At 43.4% G+C, this 19,103-nt stretch overlaps 2 protein-coding genes across 4 annotated transcripts in view; one reads left to right on the forward strand and one right to left on the reverse strand.

Moving 5' to 3' along the window:
• The window catches only part of LOC130282558 (mitochondrial import inner membrane translocase subunit Tim23), a 41,850-nt gene extending 27,275 nt beyond the window's left edge, over positions 1-14,575 (reverse strand). The window contains exons 1-3 of the mRNA XM_056530920.1: positions 14,335-14,575; positions 8,917-8,975; positions 2,362-2,455 (exon numbers count right to left, since the gene is read on the reverse strand). Coding sequence (XP_056386895.1) covers positions 2,362-2,455; positions 8,917-8,975; positions 14,335-14,431 — 250 coding nt within the window. The 5' untranslated portion in view covers positions 14,432-14,575. The remainder of the gene's footprint in view (positions 1-2,361; positions 2,456-8,916; positions 8,976-14,334) is intronic.
• Positions 14,576-14,661: 86 nt separating this feature from the next.
• PARG (poly(ADP-ribose) glycohydrolase) overlaps positions 14,662-19,103 on the forward strand; it is a 173,886-nt gene continuing 169,444 nt past the window's right edge. Inside the window, exons 1-2 of one of the 3 annotated variants that reach the window (XM_056530918.1) lie at positions 14,662-14,956; positions 18,261-18,327. In XM_056530918.1, the coding sequence (XP_056386893.1) occupies positions 14,809-14,956; positions 18,261-18,327 (215 nt within the window). In that variant the 5' untranslated portion in view covers positions 14,662-14,808. The remainder of the gene's footprint in view (positions 14,957-18,260; positions 18,328-19,103) is intronic. The other 2 variants (XM_056530917.1, XM_056530919.1) reach the window with 2 other exon arrangements.

The following is a 19,103-nucleotide window of genomic DNA, read 5'->3' on the forward strand; positions in this document are numbered from 1 at the left end:
TTATAGTACATTTTTATCAATGCACATTGTCTAACTACAAGTAACATGACCGATTTTACTATCAGAATTAATAGGGTGTGAATAACGTCCTATCTCATCATCCGGTTTTTCATGAGTTATTGTCTAAGAGCTGCTCCACTCCGTGTATTACTAGTCTTAAGAGTCAATCCACTATTATTCCATGACCGTGTATTGTTTTTGAATGCTATTAATCACTATCAGGTGTGAATTCACTATAAAACAGCGTCATCATTAAATTGTATCATATACACATTTCTACTGAGGAAGGGGTCGGAGGTCTTTGTTTCCCAGTACCCCGAAACGCGTTTAGAAATCTGGCACTATTCACACAGTTACCATCAGCGTCCATCTGCAAATACCTCGGCAACAGAGGAGTTAAACTTGTTCTACTCCGCCCTGCCTGGCTGTAACTTTACCATCCATTGCATCTCATAGCCTCATCTTCTGCCTCCACGTGGGATGCCAATCCCAGACCTTCCATTGCTCCCGGAATACCATCACCAGCAGACCCGTTGTCGCACCCGAGCCGACTGGCACTCCTGCCGGAGTGCCAGACTAGTGCCGTTTGTGCTAAGCCGACAAGCGAAACGAGACCCCGAGCGCTGCAACTGCCGCCTGCTCCCCTGCCATCGGAGCCTACGATACGCAACATCTGCGCCCCCTTGCCAACTGGGCTGCTAAGGTAGATCTACCAATCTGTGCCCCCCTTCCACCCATTGGGGCACATGAGGTTTATGAGGCTGTGTTCCATCCATCACAACAGACCAAGCCAGAAGCAGTGGTGAGAGATACTTCGTTTCATTCATTCATCAACCTTTTTTATTTAATTTCTTCATTGACTTTATGTTACAATATCCACACGTTTCTTACGGACTTATTTTTATATTGGTATTTTTATTTTTATATTTTTTTATCTGCAGATTCATGGACTTATTTAAATATTAACTTACACAATTTTTGATACCTCACTAGGGCCCAGTGAGATTTTCAATAGATCAATGCCAGTGTAATGTGATATTTTGCTACTATTTTGATATTTTGCTACTATTTTATTTATATATATAATACATTTTATATCTGAATTAAAAGCAACTTTTGAATAAACGCTGTTACATCTATCTTTGTCCACACCATTATGCACCATTGGTGAGGTCCTAGAGGCATAAGCTACAGGTTTTTATTAATTTAATTTACAAATCTGATTAACTTTCTGGCACCAGTTCGATAAAAAAAAAAAAGTTTTTCCCCACCCGGAGTACCCCCTTTAAAAGGGTACTCCGCCCGTTAACATCTTATACCCTATCCAAAGCATCTCCAGCCCTGCACTCCAGTCTTCTGGTGCACAGAGCGGTCTCCACTCCATACCGGTTGATAGGAGACCACAACCATCACACCCTCTTCAATCATGTCCATAGGAGGAGGCGGGATGGCTAATACACAGCAGTCAAGCCTCCTCCCATAGACATGGAGGGGGAGTGGCGGCTGTGTTCGCCAGTCATCCGGCACTGCACGGAGTTTGCTCCATGCACCAGATGACTGTGGTGCTGCAGCTGGAGACCCCTGCGATCAGACATGATATCCTTTATCCTTTTGATAGGGGATAACAAGTCTAGCAGTGGAGTACCCCTTTAATTTTATATAGTAGATATGGTTAGTTCCGAAATAACCCATGGTAAAAGTAGAGAAACTGAATCACAAGACGCACACCAGGAGGACCACACCTTCTAAAATGTTGTGGACATCTCCAGGTACATACCATCAAATGGCAACAGCCTTCCTGACCATAAACAGTTTCACACAGGAAGGTTTTTTTTTTTTTTTTAAAGACCCCTATAGTGTAATTTGTGGTCAAGGGGGAACATGCTCTCCATTCTAGAACTGAACTATCATTTCAAAAGAAGCAAGCAAACTAACAGCTTGACGGAATGGCCCCATAGACTTACAATAATGCAGACCTATGAAGCACAATGGACATCAATGCAAGATGGGGAGTGAAGTGCACTACTGCGCCTTTCTCCCTATTCTAATGATTAGTTGGGAGTCTCAGTACTGAGACCTTGACCAATCAAAACTTTTGATGTCTCTGACACGTGGTGTCTAGTCTCTGCTAGCGATTGGCTGAGAAGGGATGTCCTGCTGAGACATGTAAGGATTAGATCCCAGCACTCACATATGTCTTGCAGTACATTTAATTAATTATTTGTATTGTGCTCCTATATATATCAAACATTTCTGTGCCCGATAACCCCTTTATCATATCTACCTTGTTTTCTTCAGAATTTATATAGATGTTTTATAATAAGAGTGAAGTAAAATCTTGGAAGGTTTCACAATACAAACCTGTCATACAGCAGCCTCCAATTGTGAAAAATGCCAGCTCAAATCTGCCACGGGTTTTATTGGCTCCAGTTGGTAAAATAAATTCTTCTGTATCCTAAAAGAGAAACAGAGGGGGAGATTCATCAAAACCTTTAGATACAAAAGAAATAGGACGCTCAACACTGAGCAGACTGGGCCAAACGAGGACTGGCAAAAGTAAAGTTGTGTACCCAATACAACATGTTTGAAAGTTTAGATACTGGGTATTGCTGTCCTCTAAGTAAGGCCTGGGCTGTGATATAGATGTGTAGGTGCTGTGAAGTAGAGTCCCTTATAAGAATACTATAGGGTAGATACCTGTATGATTTCATCAAAATAGATTTATTTAAATATACAAATTCTATATATATATATATATATATATATATATATATATATATATATAAAGTTATAGTTTATACAAGTGTTGTGTATTTAGAGGTGGCTGCAGGGCCCTTGCAGCCTACCCCTACCACACAATGATCTTACTAAGGTATGTACAATATAAAATACAATAAAAGATGCTAAAAAATTGCATAAAATGGCCAAAATTAGGTATTAAAACTGTAACAGTAACCAGAGTGAGTAGTAGCTTGTATTTGGATATACAGTGGGGATCAAAAGTTTGGGCACCCCAGGTAAAAATTTGTATTAATGTGCATAAAGAAGCCAAGGAAAGATGAAAAAATCTCCAAAAAGGCATCAAATTACAGATTACACATTCTTATAATATGTCAAGAAAAGTTAGATTTTATTTCCATCATTTACACTTTCAAAATAACAGAAAACTAAAAAAATGGCCTCTGCAAAAGTTTGGGTACCCTGCAGAGCTGATATCTTGTACTGCCCCTTTGGCAAGTATCACAGCTTGTAAATGCTTTTTGTAGCCAGCCAAGAGTCATTCTATTCTTGTTTGAGGTATCTTTGCCTGGACTTCCTTACAAAAGTCTTCCAGTTCTATGAGATTTCTGGGCTCTCTGTCACGCACTGCTCTTTTAAGGTCTATCCATAGATTTTCAATTATGTTGAGGCCAGGAGATTGTGAAGGCCATGGCAAAACCTTCAGTTTACGCATCTTGATGTAATCCCCCTTGGATTTCGAGGTGTGTTTAGGATCATTATCCATTTGTGGAAGCCTTCCTCTCTTTAACTTCAGCTTTTTCACAGATGGCATCAAGTTAGCATCCAAAATTTGCTGAAATTTAATTGAATCCACTTTTCCTTCTACTCGTGATATGTTCCCTGTGCCACTGGCTGCAATACAACCCCAAAGCATGATTGATCCACTTCCATGCTTAACAGTTGGACAGAGGTTCTTTTCATTAAATTCTGTTCCCCTTCTCCAAATGTACTTTTGCTCATGCCGGCCAAAAAGTTCAATTTCTAACCTCATCAGTCCACAGAACTTGTCTCCAAAATGCATCAGGCTTGTCTATATGTTCATGTGCAAAGTTCAAACGCTGATTTTTGGGGTGAGGACGTAGACTAGGTTTTCTTCTGAGGACTCTTCCATGAAGACCATATTTGTACAAGTATCTCTCTATAGTGGAATAGTGTACCACAACTCCAGTGTCTGCCAGATCTTTCTGGAGGGATTGTGCACTCAAACGTGGGTTTTGAATTGTTTTTCTCACAATCCTGCGAGCTGGTCTGATATTTTTCTTGGTCTTCCAGATCTTGCTTTATCTTCCACTGTTCCTGATGACTGCCATTTCTTAATTACATTCCGAACAGAGGATATTGACATCTGAAAACATTTTGCTATCTTCTTATAGCCTTTGCCAGCTTTGTGAGTCAACTATTTTCAGTTTCAGATTTCTAGACAACAGCTTAGAAGAACCCATGGTGCTGATTGTTGGGGCAGGGTCAGATGAGTCTGGGCATTTAAAACCTTTGAGATTGACATCACCTGGTCCTTCCCAGATGATGATTGAGAACAATCCATTTGCATTGAATGAAGTAAAGCCGTGCATACACCATACCCATATTTGCTTAAAAGAGAACAATCCATGACACTGGCAGGTCTCAGCTTTGCAAAGGCGGCAGTGCATGGTATAAATTCTGCAGGGTGCCCAAACTTTTGCAGACGCCATTTTTTCTGTTTTGTTATTTTGAAAGTGTAAATGATGGAAATAAAATCTAACTTTTGTTGACATAAGAATGTCTAATCTGTAATTTGATGCCTTTTGGAGATTTTTCCATCTTTCCTTGGCTTCTTTATGCATATTAATACACATTTTTTACCTGGGGTGCCCAAACTTTGATCCCAACTGTAATTGTTAGAGATAAACTAAAGCAAATGATCCAATCCAGTATATGCTCAGTTTATATCATGATATATTCCTGTGGGGAAAACTATTTTACATCTGTAAAAAGAGCTCTGTCCATATCATAAAGACACTGTCTCATCTGTGACAGATGGCAATAGGTAGGTTATCCTCTCACCGGCATCTCGTGCGGGTCCCTCGTAGGGCATACCGTAATTTTTGTGCTGCACGATATTAATTTTTCCCCATACGGCATTACCGGTTGGGCCCCTCCCCCTCGGGAATGAATGAATTATAAGCCCAGCGCTGCGCTGTCCCTATCAGGGTAAATACTCACATATCACCCACAAGCGCTGCCTTCCTCTTCGTCCTGTTTGTTGCGGGCCACCGGCGCTTACACTTTAGACTGTATGCTGTATCCCTATGCCCGGGCTGCAAACAAAATAAACTTTAACTCACCTTTCCTGTCGGTCCGGACCAGCTTCCAAGGGACGGGAACATCGGAGAGTCGTCAGCCTATCACCGGCCGCAGCGATATTCCACCTCGGCCGGTGATGGGTTGAGCCCACTGTCATGTAAGAAGCAGGCTGGCTTCCTACATGACAGTGGGCTCAGCCTATCATCGGCCGAGGCGGAACTTCGCTGCGGCCGGTGATAGGCTGATTACTCTCCAATGTTCCTGTCCCTAGGAAGCTGGTCCGGACCGACGGGAAAGGTGAGTTAATGTTTATCTTGTTCATCTTTTGGGGAATACCGTTATATACCGTGGAACCGCCATAAGTTACAAAAATACAGTGATACACATTGTTCATACCGCCCAGCCCTAATCCCTCGGCGCGCTCACCATTACAAGCTACTACTCACTCGCCCAATGCTACTGGTTACGGTTACAGTTTTAATACCTAATTTTGGTCATTTTATAAGATTTTTAAAACCTTTTATTGTATTTTACACTGTACATACCTTAGTACCTGTGACCAAACAAGATCATTGCGTGGTAGGGAAAGGCTGCAAGGGCTCTGCATCCACCTCTAAATGCACAATTGTATAAACAATATCTCATTATATATATATATATATATATATATATATATATATATACACACACACACACACACAGTAAAACTATTTTGATTAAATCATACAGGTATCTACCCTATCATATTCTTATTAAGGGCTCAACTACAAAGCACCTACATGGCTCAAAAACTCTTAAACAACACAATGTAACTCCAAGTCAATCACACTTCTGAGAAATCACACTGTCCACTCAGGAAGCAACACTGATTGACAATCAATTTCACATGCTGTTGTGCAGATGGAACAGACAACAGGTGTAACTTATAGGCAATTAGCAAGACACCCCCCAATAAAGGATTGGTTCTGAAGGTGGTGACCACAGACCACTTCCCAGTTCTTATGCTTCCTGGCTGGTGTTTTGGTCACTTTTGAATGCTGGCGGTGCTTTCCCTCTTGTGGTAGCATGAGATGGAGTCTACAACCCACACAACTGGCTCAGGTAGTGCAGCTCATACAGGATGGCACATCAATGTGAGCTGTGGCAAGAAGGTTTGCTGTGTCTGTCAACGCAGTGTCCAGAGCATGGAGGCGCTACCAGTAGACAGTCCAGTACATCAGGAGACGTGGAGGATGCTGTAGGTGGGCTACAACCCAGTAGCAGGACCGCTACCTCTGCCTTTGTGCAAGGAGGAGCAGGAGGAGCACTGCAAAATGACCTCCAGCAGGCCACAAATGTGCATGTGTCCACTCAAACGGTCAGAAACAGACTCCATGAGGGCCCGATGTCCACAGGTGCGGGTTGTGCTTACATCCCACCGTGCAGGACGTTTGGCATTTGCAAGGGACACAAAGATTGGCAAATTCGCCACTGAAGAGCACAGGGTGCCAGATGAAAGCAGATTCATATTATGCACATGTGACAGACGTGGCAGAGTCTGGAGACGCCATGAAGAATGTTCTGCTGCCTGCAACATCCACCAGCATGACCGGTTTGGCAGTGGGTCAGTAATGGTGTGGGGTGGCATTTATTTTGGGGGGGGTGCACAGTCCTCCATGTGCTTGCCAGAGGTAGCCTGACTGCCATTAGGTACTGAGATGAGATCCTCAGACCCCTTGTGAGACCATATGCTGGTGCGGTTTGCCCTGGGTTCCTCCTAATGCAAGACAATGCTAGACCTCATGTGGAATGGAGTGTGTCAGCAGTTCCTGCAAGAGGATGGCATTGATGCTATGGACTAGCCTGCCCGTACCCCAGACCTGAATCCGATTGAGCACACCTGGGACATCATGTCTCGCTACATCCACCAAGGCCACGTTTCACCACAGACTGTCCAGGAGTTGGCGGATGCTTTAGTCCAGGTCTGGGAGGACATCCCTCAGGAGACCATCTGCCACCTCATCAGGAGCATGCCCAGGTGTTGTAGGGAGGTCATACGGGCACATGGAGGCCACACACACTACTGAGCCTCATTTTGACTTAAAGTTGGATCAGCCTGTAGTGTGGTTTTCCCACTTTGATTTTGAATGTGACTCCATATCCAGACCTCCATGGGTTGATAAATTCGATTTCCATTGATAATGCTTGTGTGATTTTGTTGTCCGCACATTCAACTATGTAAAGACGGAAGTATTTCATACAATTAGTTCATTCAGATCTAGGATTTGTTATCTTAGCGTTCCCTTTATTTTTCGGGCAGTGTATATCAAAGCCCAGGCCTTACTATAGGACAGCAATACACATTTTCTAATTTATCAAAACATGTGCAGAGAAAAGTTGCCCATAGCAACCAACCAACTTGCTTCTATTATTTTTAAAAAGACCTATGAAAAAATGAAAGCAGCAATCCGATTGGTTGCTATGGGCAACTGGGCAATTTTTCGATAAATCTCCCCTAGGGAGCCTGACAGCACATTTATGCTTCCTTAACCGCAGGCAGCATGAAATCCCAACATGCTTTCCTTGACAGCATCCATTAAATTTTACTATAAAATGCTGCTGCAGATCTAAGGGAACGCCACCTCCTGGACACTTGTCCTGTGCCACAACTCAATTTAAAAAGGCAGAGCAATACAAGTGCAAAAGTGGCCTTTGGTTACAGCCACATTCAGAGGAATCCCCAGTAGAGAGTCAAATAAAAAAAATTTAAATGTAATTTAAATGGGCACTGTCAGATCCAAAAACTTAAGTTGTTACTAATGAAAATTAAGTGAGATATCTGGCTGAATTTTGTTGTATTCATTGTGCCTGGTTTACAAAAAAAATAAATAAAATAAAACTCACCTTCCGTCACTCCATTGACATGCTGATATTGGTCTTCTGAGCCCGGTCTTTCCGAATCTTGGAGCCGGACTCATCACACTGCAATGTAATGGGTCAGGCATCAAAATGCACAAAGACCGGGCCAAGTAGAAAGAAGACCGATATCGGCACATCGGGGGAGCAACAGAAGGGGAGTTACAGTTTTGTTCTTTTAGTTTTTGCAGCCCTGGCACAATGAATACAATAAAATTACACCAGATATCTTTAAAGACCTTTTGTAATAAGGATATTTAATTTTTTTTTAAGATTTAATAAAGAAAACAATATCTGAAAATCCCACCACTAGGGGTCCCCATACCTACTAAGTAACAATATAATATAGGGGATAGAGGCATAAGAATTAGATGTACATGGTCAGGATTAGGTACTGAATAACATTCATTCTTTTCTGTGGGATCTGACAGGTACACTTTAAAGCATTTACAACACAAAATTGAACGCTCTGGATTTTCCACAGAGATTCCATGTGTGATCCTTAAGAGAGGAAGCACAAAATTGTCAAGGTCATGAAAACAACCTTCAGACCACAAATATATTACACATTTTTTTCCAGGATGAGGGAGGATCAAGTGAGGTTTACAGTAAGTCCACTGTCCCCTGATTTGTTTTTACACTGCACACAAAGTGCAGAAAGTGCCAAAAGCAAACAGCTCCACACATTGTGTCGTGGCCCTGCTGTGTTAGTGCAGCTCGGCTTCTTTGGAGTGACTAAGAGTTGAGCTGTAGTAACCCAGCACACAACTACACAGAATCCGGAACTGTCAGAGACCCCCCCCGATAATATATTCATGACCTATCCCAATGATAGGTCACCAATAAGTTTTCCTGGAAAACCTCTTTACACTGCAGTGTGGACACACCCTTAGCCTGCTGGTCAGGTTTTGGTAACAGTATTATGAGTAGGATGATAAGATATGGTAGTGAACTCACCTGTACTAAATATCTTGGATCAACATTTAGGTATGGAGAAAGAGGGCTCATCCCTGTTACTGAAAGAAGACAAAAAATGTATCAGCACCATTCCTGTCCACAGGTTGTTAGTAGTACTGCAGCTCAGTCCCATTCACTTCAATGGAGCTGGGCTGTAATACCAGAATCAAAAGCAGCAACATTTTTCTAATACTGGGCACCCCCTTTAAATGGAACGGAATATCGGTATGTGTTATTGGTTATCTGCCCTAACCTCCACAGATTATCGGTATCGGCCCTAAAAAAAAAAAAAAAAAAATAACCGGTCGACCCCTACTTGTCGTATGCAAATCCACCGCAAGTAGTCCTCTGGTTTGCAAGAACTCACCGCACCTAAGACTGTAAACCCACCCCCTTCTGTCCTAAACACGCCTACATTGGTGTGATTGACAGCCCAGGCATGGTGGATTATTCGTCGGCTCAGCTGCAAGTCCTATTCGGGCCTGGTGTAGAGGGATCCTGAGGGCTTACCTCTGCTTACCTAGGGACCATGGCTCTGTCATTGATAGAGCCTGGCTGGACTAGGCTTTATCTATGGAGTGCAGAGAACACAGATCAATGGAGCTGAATAGAACTGCATTGATCTGTATAAAGAATCTAATGATTCCTCCTTAAAGTCAATATAACACACATGTAGGGCAATACAATGCTAGCAGCACCCAAACTATATATTTTACATAAAGTGAGCGACTTTACAAGACATGACTCCCGTTTCTTGAAATGGAAAATTCTTCCGACTTTATTTTCTTAATCCATATTGCACAAAGATTAGTCTCACAGGACCTTCATCTTAAATTAATGGAAAAAAGCAGCATTTTCAGTATGTTCACCAGTCATGGCACAACATTTCAGGGGCGGACCCCCTTATTTCACACATGAATAAGGGGGTCCGGCCCTGATACGTTGTGCTATGACTGAACTTACTGAAAATGCAGCTGTTTTCCATTAATTTAAGATGAGTCCTGTGAGACTAATCTTTGTGCTATATGGATTAAGAAAATAAAGTCGGAAGAATTCTCCATTTCAAGAAACGGGAGTCATGTCTTGTAAAGTCGCTCACTTTATATAAAATATATAGTTGGCATGCTGCTAGCATTGTATTGCCCTACACGTGTGTTATATTGAAGCTGAAAAGAGGAGTTGTATGGAGCTCTGAATTTATGGGCATTTCATATAAATGAAACTTTCTAATTTGGGACTCAACTGTTGCATTGTGTATTTACAGTATCCTCCTAAAAGTCCCCTAAGGCTAAGTTTCCACTTTTTGGAAAAGTGGAGGGCTTACCATTCATGGCTGCCCCCAGGGAGCTGCATTTGATTGAGCCAGCCTTGAGCAGGCTCAACCAAATGAACACAGATCAATGGAGTCCAATAGAAATGCATTGATCTGTATGAGGAATCAAATTGATTCCTCCTAAAAAGTGTATTTAAAAATAAAAGTTTAATAAAAGTTTAAAAACATCCATTAACCCCTTCCATATTGAAAGTTTATTTCATCCCCCCCCCCTTCCATATAAAAATATGTAAACATAATAAAAATAGACATCTGGTATTGGCGCATGCGTAATTGTCCAAACTATTAAAAAATAACATTTTATATCTGTACGGTAAATGGAGTTAACGTAAAAAAACAAACCACAGAATTTGCGTTTTTTATGTTTATAACATCATATCCCAGAGAAAAAAAGTAGTAAATAAGTGTTCAAAAAGTCTGATCAATACCAAATTGGTACTGATACAAACAGTATATTACGGCCCAAAAAATGAGCCCTCATACAGCCCAGTACTCAGAAAAATAAAAAGTTTATAGGGGTCAGGAAATTTTTATTTTTATTAAAAAGTAAAAATAAGATAAAATTAAGAATTCATTATTAAAACATGAAGGAAACAAAACAAATTTGACATTTGTGTAATCAGGCCAACCTAAAGTATACAAATAATCTAAGTTTGACCACAAGGTGAATGGCGAAAAAAAGAGAACCCCCAAATTTGCATTTTTTTCAATTTTACCTCACAAATTTTTTTTTGGTTTCAGAGCATAAGCTATGGAAAAATGAAAGGTGTCATTGCAAAGTATACACCGCCCCGCAAATAACAAGCCTCACATGGGTCAATAGATGGAGAAATAGGAGTTATGGCTATTATAGGACGAGGAGGAAAAAACGAAAGTACAGAAACTAATGAAGACCTTATTTACAGACTATTTTGGTTGATATTATTTGATCTACCAGGACAAGTGGATATTCTTGAGGGACAAGTAGATTGTGCTTCGCTTTAGTCCCTTGGACAAGTAGTTTTTTTTTTTTTTTTAATTTCCACACCCCTGTTGTACTAATTGACAGATCGCCCGTGTCACTTCTGACACCCGTGGCGATCTTCCTGTATAACGTATAGATGCGGCCGGACGCTATTCTATGGTCCCCTGCGCACACACATTCATATTTCCCGCAGAGAGCTGTGATTGGTCAGATGTTCCAGCCAATCACAGCTCTCTGTGGGAAATAAGAATAGGCATATATACGTCAGTGCAGGGGACCATAGAAGAGCGGCCGGCCGCATCTATACTTTATCCCCTTAAGGACCAATCCCATTTTAACCTTAAGGACCGTGCCAATTTTATTTTTGCGTTTTTGTTTTTTCCTCCTCGCCTTCTAAAATCCATAACTCCTTTATATTTCCATCTACAGACCCATAAAAGGGCTTGTTTTTTGCGTGACCAATTGTACTTTGTAGTGAAAGCTCTCATTTTAACCATAAAATGTACGGCGAACCCCCCCCCCAAAAAAATTTTTAGGGAGGAAATTTGAATGAAAACCACAATTTTGCACATTTTGGAGGTTTTTGTTTTCACACTGTACAATTTATGGTAAAAATGACATGTGTTCTTTATTCTGTGGGTCAATATGATTAAAATGATACCCATGGCTAGATACTTTAATATTTTTGTACAGCTTAAAAAAAAAATCAAACTTTTTGTACAAAAGCAGTAATTTAAAAATCGCCCTATTTTGACCACCTATAACTTTTTCATTTTTTCCCATATATAGGGCGGTATGAGGTATAATTTTTTGCGTCGTCATCTGTACTTTTTCTTGATACCACATTTGCATATATAAAACTTTTAGATCATTTGTTAGATCAATTTTTTTTTTATAAAATGTGACAAAAAAAGCTGCATTTTTGGACTTTTTTTTACGTTTACGCCATTCACCGTACGGGATAATTAACATTATATTTTCATAGTACGGACATTTACGCATGCGGCAATACCAAATATGTTTATAAAAAAATTTTTACGCTTTTTGGGGGTAAAATGGGAAAAACTGACAATTTTCATTTTTATTGGGGGAGGGGATTTTTCACTTTTTTTTACTTTTTATTTTTACATTTTTCAACTTATTTTACATTTGTTATGTCCCCACAGGGGACTATCTATAGCAATCCTTTGATTGCTAATACTGTTCAGTGCTATGTATAGGACATAGCACTAATCAGTTTTATCGGTCACCTTCTTCTCTGGTCTGCTCGATCTCAGACCAGAGCAGAAGACCCCGGGAGATGGCCGGAGCCAGATGAGGGGACCTCCGCCCGCCATGCTGGATGATCTGATCGCCGTGGCAGCGCTGCGGGCGATCCGATCCTCCATTCAAAGTGCCGCACTGCCGCAGATGCCGTGATCTGTATTGATCACGGCATCTGAGGGGTTAATGTCGGACATCCGCGCGATCGCGTATGTCGGACATTACCAGTGGGAACCTGCCGTAAATGTACGTCCCAGTGCGGGAAGTCCCGCCATACCAGGACGTACATTTACGTCCTTGGTCGTTAAGGGGTTATACAGGAGGATCACAAAATACAATGGGTGCCGCAAAAAACAAGCCCTCCTTTTGGTCCGTAGATGGAAAAATAAAAGAGCTATGACTATTATAAGGCAAGGTGGAAAAAATTAGAGGGCAAAAACGGAAATTGGCACGGACAAGAGGATCATCATGAGGGATAAGTAGATTGTGCTACCGGTTACGTAGCGTTTTGTTAGTGTTTTTCCCCCCACACTTTTATAGTCACCACAGGGGGCTATATAGTGCAATCTTTAGATTGCAGATACAGATCAGTGCTATGCATAGGCATAGCACCGATCTGTGATCTACTTCTCTGGTCTGCTCTATTGCAGACAAGAGAAGACCCCCATGATGGCAGCAAGAGGTAGGTAGGATCAGATCAGCCACCGTAACTGCCACAGATGCCGTGATCAATAATGATCACGGCACCTGAGGGGTTAATGGTGGACATCAGCACTGAAAGCAGCCGGGACCCACAGGCTATGATGCGAGGGCAGCTCCTGCCCTCACGTCATAGCCACGGCGGGACTCAGGGCATACAGGCGCATTCGGGTGCACTAAGTCCCTGGTGCCCGCGGCATACCTGTACGCCACGGGTCATTTAGGCCACGCCCCCTGAAATTTTGAGCACGAAAATGCATCAGCCGAAAAGGGAATTTTCGGCAGCCAAAATCTCGGTGCATCCCTAACATATAAAGTTATTCATGGTACTTTTATTTACTTTATGTTTTTCATAAAGTCTTTCAATAAAACAAAAATTGAAAGAAGAAGCCAAATGGGCCTGCAGGGGGGACCAGGGTAGGGAACCATAGCTTTCCCCTCCCCCCCTCCCCTTCCATTTTATTTTTTACACCTGACCTGCAGCAACATCAGAGAACACCTAAGACCCCCTTTAAGGGTCTATTCACACGTACAGTATTCTGCGCAGAATTTCAAGCTGTGTTCAGTTTACATTGAAATCTGCAGCAGAAAATCCTGCAAATCAAATCTGTGCAGAATACTGTACGTGTGAATAGAACATAAATGGAGGCTTAGCAGGTATACCGTATAAATTAGGAGCTTTTTCCTATGGGTTAGTGCACAAGCGCCATTCTGTATAAGGCGCAGATCCTCTTCTGGCCGCCATCTGCCTATGGACACGTTTAGCGCTTTCTTGTTGTGCATGTAATTGCTTACATGGGGCATGATGTGAACAGGGCCCTAGAGCAGCGGGGCTTTGCTGATCAGACCAGTGTTTCCCAACCAGTGTGCCTCCAGCTGTTGCAAAACTACAACTCCCAGCATGCCCAGACAGCCTTCGGCTGTCTGGGCATGCTGGGAGTTGTAGTTTTGCAACAGCTGGAGGCACACTGGTTGGGAAACACTGGATCAGACTAAGGGAACACTAGGCCTGAAGTTTATTTCAGCTGCACATCTTTTCCAGTTGGATACAACTATAGTTCCCTGTAGATGCTCAGTGCAGTCCCCGGCCTTACACAGCCGAGCAGCAGCACGTGACGAGCTCCTGGATCCAGAGATCGGTGCCTCCTCTCATACTTACACGGCACACCGGCCAGATCTGACTGAGAATACCCGGGGGATCCTCCGAAGATACTGCCAAGTCCGCCCCGGCCGCCGGGGTGGTTGTTGGTATCCATCGCTCGGTGAGCTCGACCTCGTGCCTCCCAATCCCCTCTGTGACCTCTTCACAGCGGCCGTAAAAAAAGAACGTTTCCGGTTCCCCGACCTCCCCTTTTCACAGTTCCTGTTTTACGACAGTTGCCGTGCTTTACACCTTCATTGCTAGCTGTTTCACTTCTCGCTTGCTTCTTCCGGGTATCGCCAGTGACAGCTCGATAGCACAGAGAGCGCAGGCGCAGTGGATGTACAGAGTCTGCGCAGGCGGTTAAGGGGGCATCGCTAAAGTTCGGGATTGTCAGGAAGCGCAGAAAGAGAGGCTTCTGATTGTTTTTGTTCAGGGGAGTAAGTGGTGCCTCACGATGAGCGGACACTCACCGGCGCCGTGTGCAGAGCAATGAGTGCGGGTCCTGGAGTGGACACAGTGGATGAACCGTTCAGAAAGAGGATCCGGAGAGAAGAATCACTGGGAGTTACCAAAGAGTCTGAGAGAGAGAGGGGCTCCCCGGGAAGCCGGGGCCCCAGCAGCACCGTGGGGAACAGAGGTGAAGCCGCTCACTATTCCCTGTTACGCTATACATGCGCCCACCCTAAGTCATGCCACCCATCGCTGGCACAGGGACACTATAGAGAAGTATGTAGCATTGTATTGGCTCTTATGTTGTAGAGGATGGAGATTTCCCAGCAGCAGTCCAGTTCTCTGGTCAGGAGAGAGAATCTGTGACATGTGACCCCATTGTGCCCATAGAAGTAGGTCCAGACTATCCCAGTGGCTCCTGCCACCACTGATATAACTCACCATGGCTGCACGTATTATCCTGTGCCCCTGTCCCTTAGGTTTAGGAGTTTATTAGGGTCCCATGTAGCAGCCCCCAGCAATGTGGTCCCCTGTATGTTCCACCACATGTGCCCCTCTCCACCTGGTATGGCTCTAGCTGCATTTATTAGTTCCATCAGAAACATTAAAGTGTACCTACCATTATATGTATATATGTACTATACATTGGTTAAAAAATGTGTATATTTATGGGTGAAAAAGTGCTATTGCCTGTGAGGAGTCAAATAGAGGAAGTGAAGACAGGACAAACAGGGATCTGTGCAGGCTCCTGGCTTGTCAATCATCCTGCTGTGTGAGCCAGGGGCATGTCATAGAGCCTCACAGCACAGAGCCCTGCCTGTCCTCGTGGTACAGGGCCCTGCCTGTCCTCGTGGTACAGGGCCCTCCCTGTCCTCGTGGTACAGGGCCCTGCCTGTCCTCGGCGCACAGGGCCCTGCCTGTCCCCGGCGCACAGGGCCCTGCCTGTCCCCGGCGCACAGGGCCCTGCCTGTCCCCGGCGCACAGGGCCCTGCCTGTCCCCGGCGCACAGGGCCCTGCCTGTCCCCGGCGCACAGGGCCCTGCCTGTCCCCGGCGCACAGGGCCCTGCCTGTCCCCGGCGCACAGGGTCCTGCCTGTCCCCGGCGCACAGGGCCCTGCCTGTCCTGTCCACCCTCACTTCCTCTATTTGGACTCCTCATAGAGACACACAGGCAATAGCTGCAGGGACAAAAATATACATTAGTGCTGAGATCCCAACCAGTAATTAGAACAAGCAAGGTGAAGCACATGGCTGTACGCTTCTCTCCTTGGGGGTGCCTCACTATAAAGGGGTAATTTAGGAGGAGTAAAAGTAGTAATTTTCATTACTCCCAGTGCTCTACTTCCTCCTCCCTTCCAAAATAGTGGCCACATTCTATGGCTACTGGTCACCATGTGTGGGTGTGCACCTGCGCCAATTGTGATGTACAATCCACCCCCTCTGAAGGTGTACTTCCACAATGGCAGAGAATCTGAATTATAGCACCAGGAGCTTGGAAAGTATTACTTTTCCTCCCCCCTAGATAACTTGTTTAATGGAGTATTCACATGACAGGGATAACTAGTATATTGTTGAGAGTCCAACAGCTGGGACCGATAAGAGAATGCAGAAAAATTGTTACCAAATGAACAGTAGCGACCACTCCATTCATCCTCAGGGGGGCTATTGAATATTTCTGAGCATGGCGCTGTGTGAATGATGTCCTGTGCACTGTTTAAATACAGCATCTGTATAAATAATGGACAAAAATGATTCACTCTCCATTGATGCTTGACCAAACATATATTTATCACCAAACTCAAAACAAGCTTTAACCCCCTTAACGACGCAGGACGTAAATGTACGGCCTGGTGTGCTGGTACTTAATGCACCAGGACATACATTTACGTCCTAAGCATAATCGCGAGCATCGGAGCGATGCCCGGATCATGCGCGGCAGTTCCCGGCAGCCAGGGACCCGCCAGTAATGGCGGACATACGCGATCCAGCGGATGTCCGCCATTAACCCTTTAGATGCCGTGATCACTGCATCTGCAGCATCGCGGTCACTAAAGTGGATGATCGGATCGCCCGCAGCGCTGCCGCGGCGATCCGATCTTTTAGCATGGCAGCTGGAGGTCCCCCTCACCTGGCTCCGCTGCCTTCCACGGGTCTTCTGCTCTGGTCTGCGATCGAGCAGACCAGAGCAGAAGATGACTGATGATACTGATGATAGTGATCAGTGCTATGTCCTATGCATAGCACTGAACCGTATTAGCAATCGAATGATTGCTATAAATATTCCCCTATGGGGACTAGAGATGAGCGAACTTACAGTAAATTCGATTCGTCACAAACTTCTCGGCTCGGCAGTTGATGACTTTTCCTGCGTAAATTAGTTCAGCCTTCAGGTGCTCCGGTGGGCTGGAAACGGTGGATACATTCCTAGGAAAGAGTCTCCTAGGACTGTATCCACTTTTTCCAACCCACGGGAGCACCTGAAAGCTGAACAAATTTATGCAGGATAAATCATCAACTGCCGAGCCGAGAAGTTTGTGACGAATCGAATTTACTGTAAGTTCGCTCATCTCTAATGGGGACTATTAAAGTGTAAAAAAAAAAAAAAAAAAATGTGAAAAGCCCTTTCCCCCAATAAAAACGTAAATTGTCCCATTTTCCCTATTTCACCCCCAAAAAGTGTTACATTTTTTTTTATGTACATATTTGGTATTGCCGCATGTGTAAATATCTGAACTATTAAAATAAAATGTTAATGATACCGTACGGTGAACGGCGTGAATGTTAAAAAAAAGTCCAAAATAGCATTTTTTTTTTACAACATTTTATTCCAATATAAATTAATAAAAAATGGATTAAAAGTTTTCTATAAGCAAATATGGTATCAATAAAAAGTACAGATCACGGCACAAAAAATGATTCCTCATACCGCCGCTTATACAGAAAAATGAAAAAGTTATAGGCCTACAACATAGGGGGATTTAAAACATACTAATTTGGTTAAAAAATTTGCGTTTTTTTTTTTAAGCGCAACAGTAATAGAAAAGTATGTTATCACGGGTATCATTTTAATTGTATTGACCCAAAGAATAAAGAACACATGCATGTCATTTTTACTGTAAATTGTACGGCGTGAAAACGAAACCTTCCAAAATGAGCAAAATTGCGGGGGCGTCACACGGGGGCAGAGTCCTGACGTCACGGACTTCCGTCCCGCAGTCGCGACTCAGAGCCTCCAGCGGATCTGGTGTAAAAAGAGGTGGGTGCCGCATGCAATAATGTGGGGGTCCCCAGCGGCGGGACCCCTGTGATCAGACATCTTATCCCCTATCCTTTGGATAGGGGATAAGATGTCTAGGGTGGGGGTACCCCTTTAAGGTCCAAATGGGCTGAGTCCCGAAGGGGTTAAGCTTAAATTTTTTTTTTTTTTAGTAGACCTCTTTTCTTTTTAAAACTTTTCTGATAGAAGTGACTTTATATTTTCTTATGTTACAGTTTTTAAACAGAGGACCCTCCATTCTTGGTTGGGACATAAAGGAAGAAGAACGGACGAGATTAAAAGGTGAGTCCCGACTATGCTCTATTGCCCACAATTTCCTTTTTTCACTGTTGCAGTTAGGTCCGTGCGCTGTGACATTATAGTTGTCCTGCTCTTTCCTCTCTTCTTTACCCACCCTCATTAAATGTTGTGTATCTACAGATTGCAAAAGTAGAAACTTTCCTGCCTCTCCTGAGCATTGTCTCTGACAGCTGCTGTTCTGCATCACTCTATTTTTACAGTGCTGGAAACCAAAGCCCCTCCTCTCATGCAATATTAAAGGGGTACTCTAATGGAAAACAGATGTTTTCAAATCAACTGGTGCCAGAAACTAAAACAGATTTGTAAATTACTTTTATTTTAAAAGCTAAGTCTTCCTGTACTTTCTAGCTGCTGTATGCTCCTGAGGAGGTTGTGTAGTTTTTTCCAGTCTGACCACAGTGCTCTCTGCTGACACCTCTGCCCATGTCAGGAACTGTCCACAGCAGAAGCAAATCCCCATTCCAAAACTTGTGAAGACTCGCTTCTCGATGATAGGAGCAGAGGCTGTTGTGGAAATTGTATTTGTTGATGCCCCAGTATTTGTGACTACCTAGGGATAAATGACCTTTAAAATCTTTTGAATGTCATCAGAAGTTCATGATCATAAGGAAAAGCCTTTTAAAGCATTACTACCTTTTTAAAATGATTTTTTAAAACCTGTATGGCTTTATTAGACTAACCCTTTAGAGTGGTCGCAAGGTGACTCTAGTGCTCTCACTGCTGTTATTGAGCTGCTCCCCCCCCCCCCCCCCCACATA

The sequence above is a fragment of the Hyla sarda genome, chromosome 7 (genome assembly GCF_029499605.1).
Source record: "Hyla sarda isolate aHylSar1 chromosome 7, aHylSar1.hap1, whole genome shotgun sequence".
Taxonomy (NCBI): Eukaryota; Metazoa; Chordata; class Amphibia; order Anura; family Hylidae; genus Hyla; species Hyla sarda.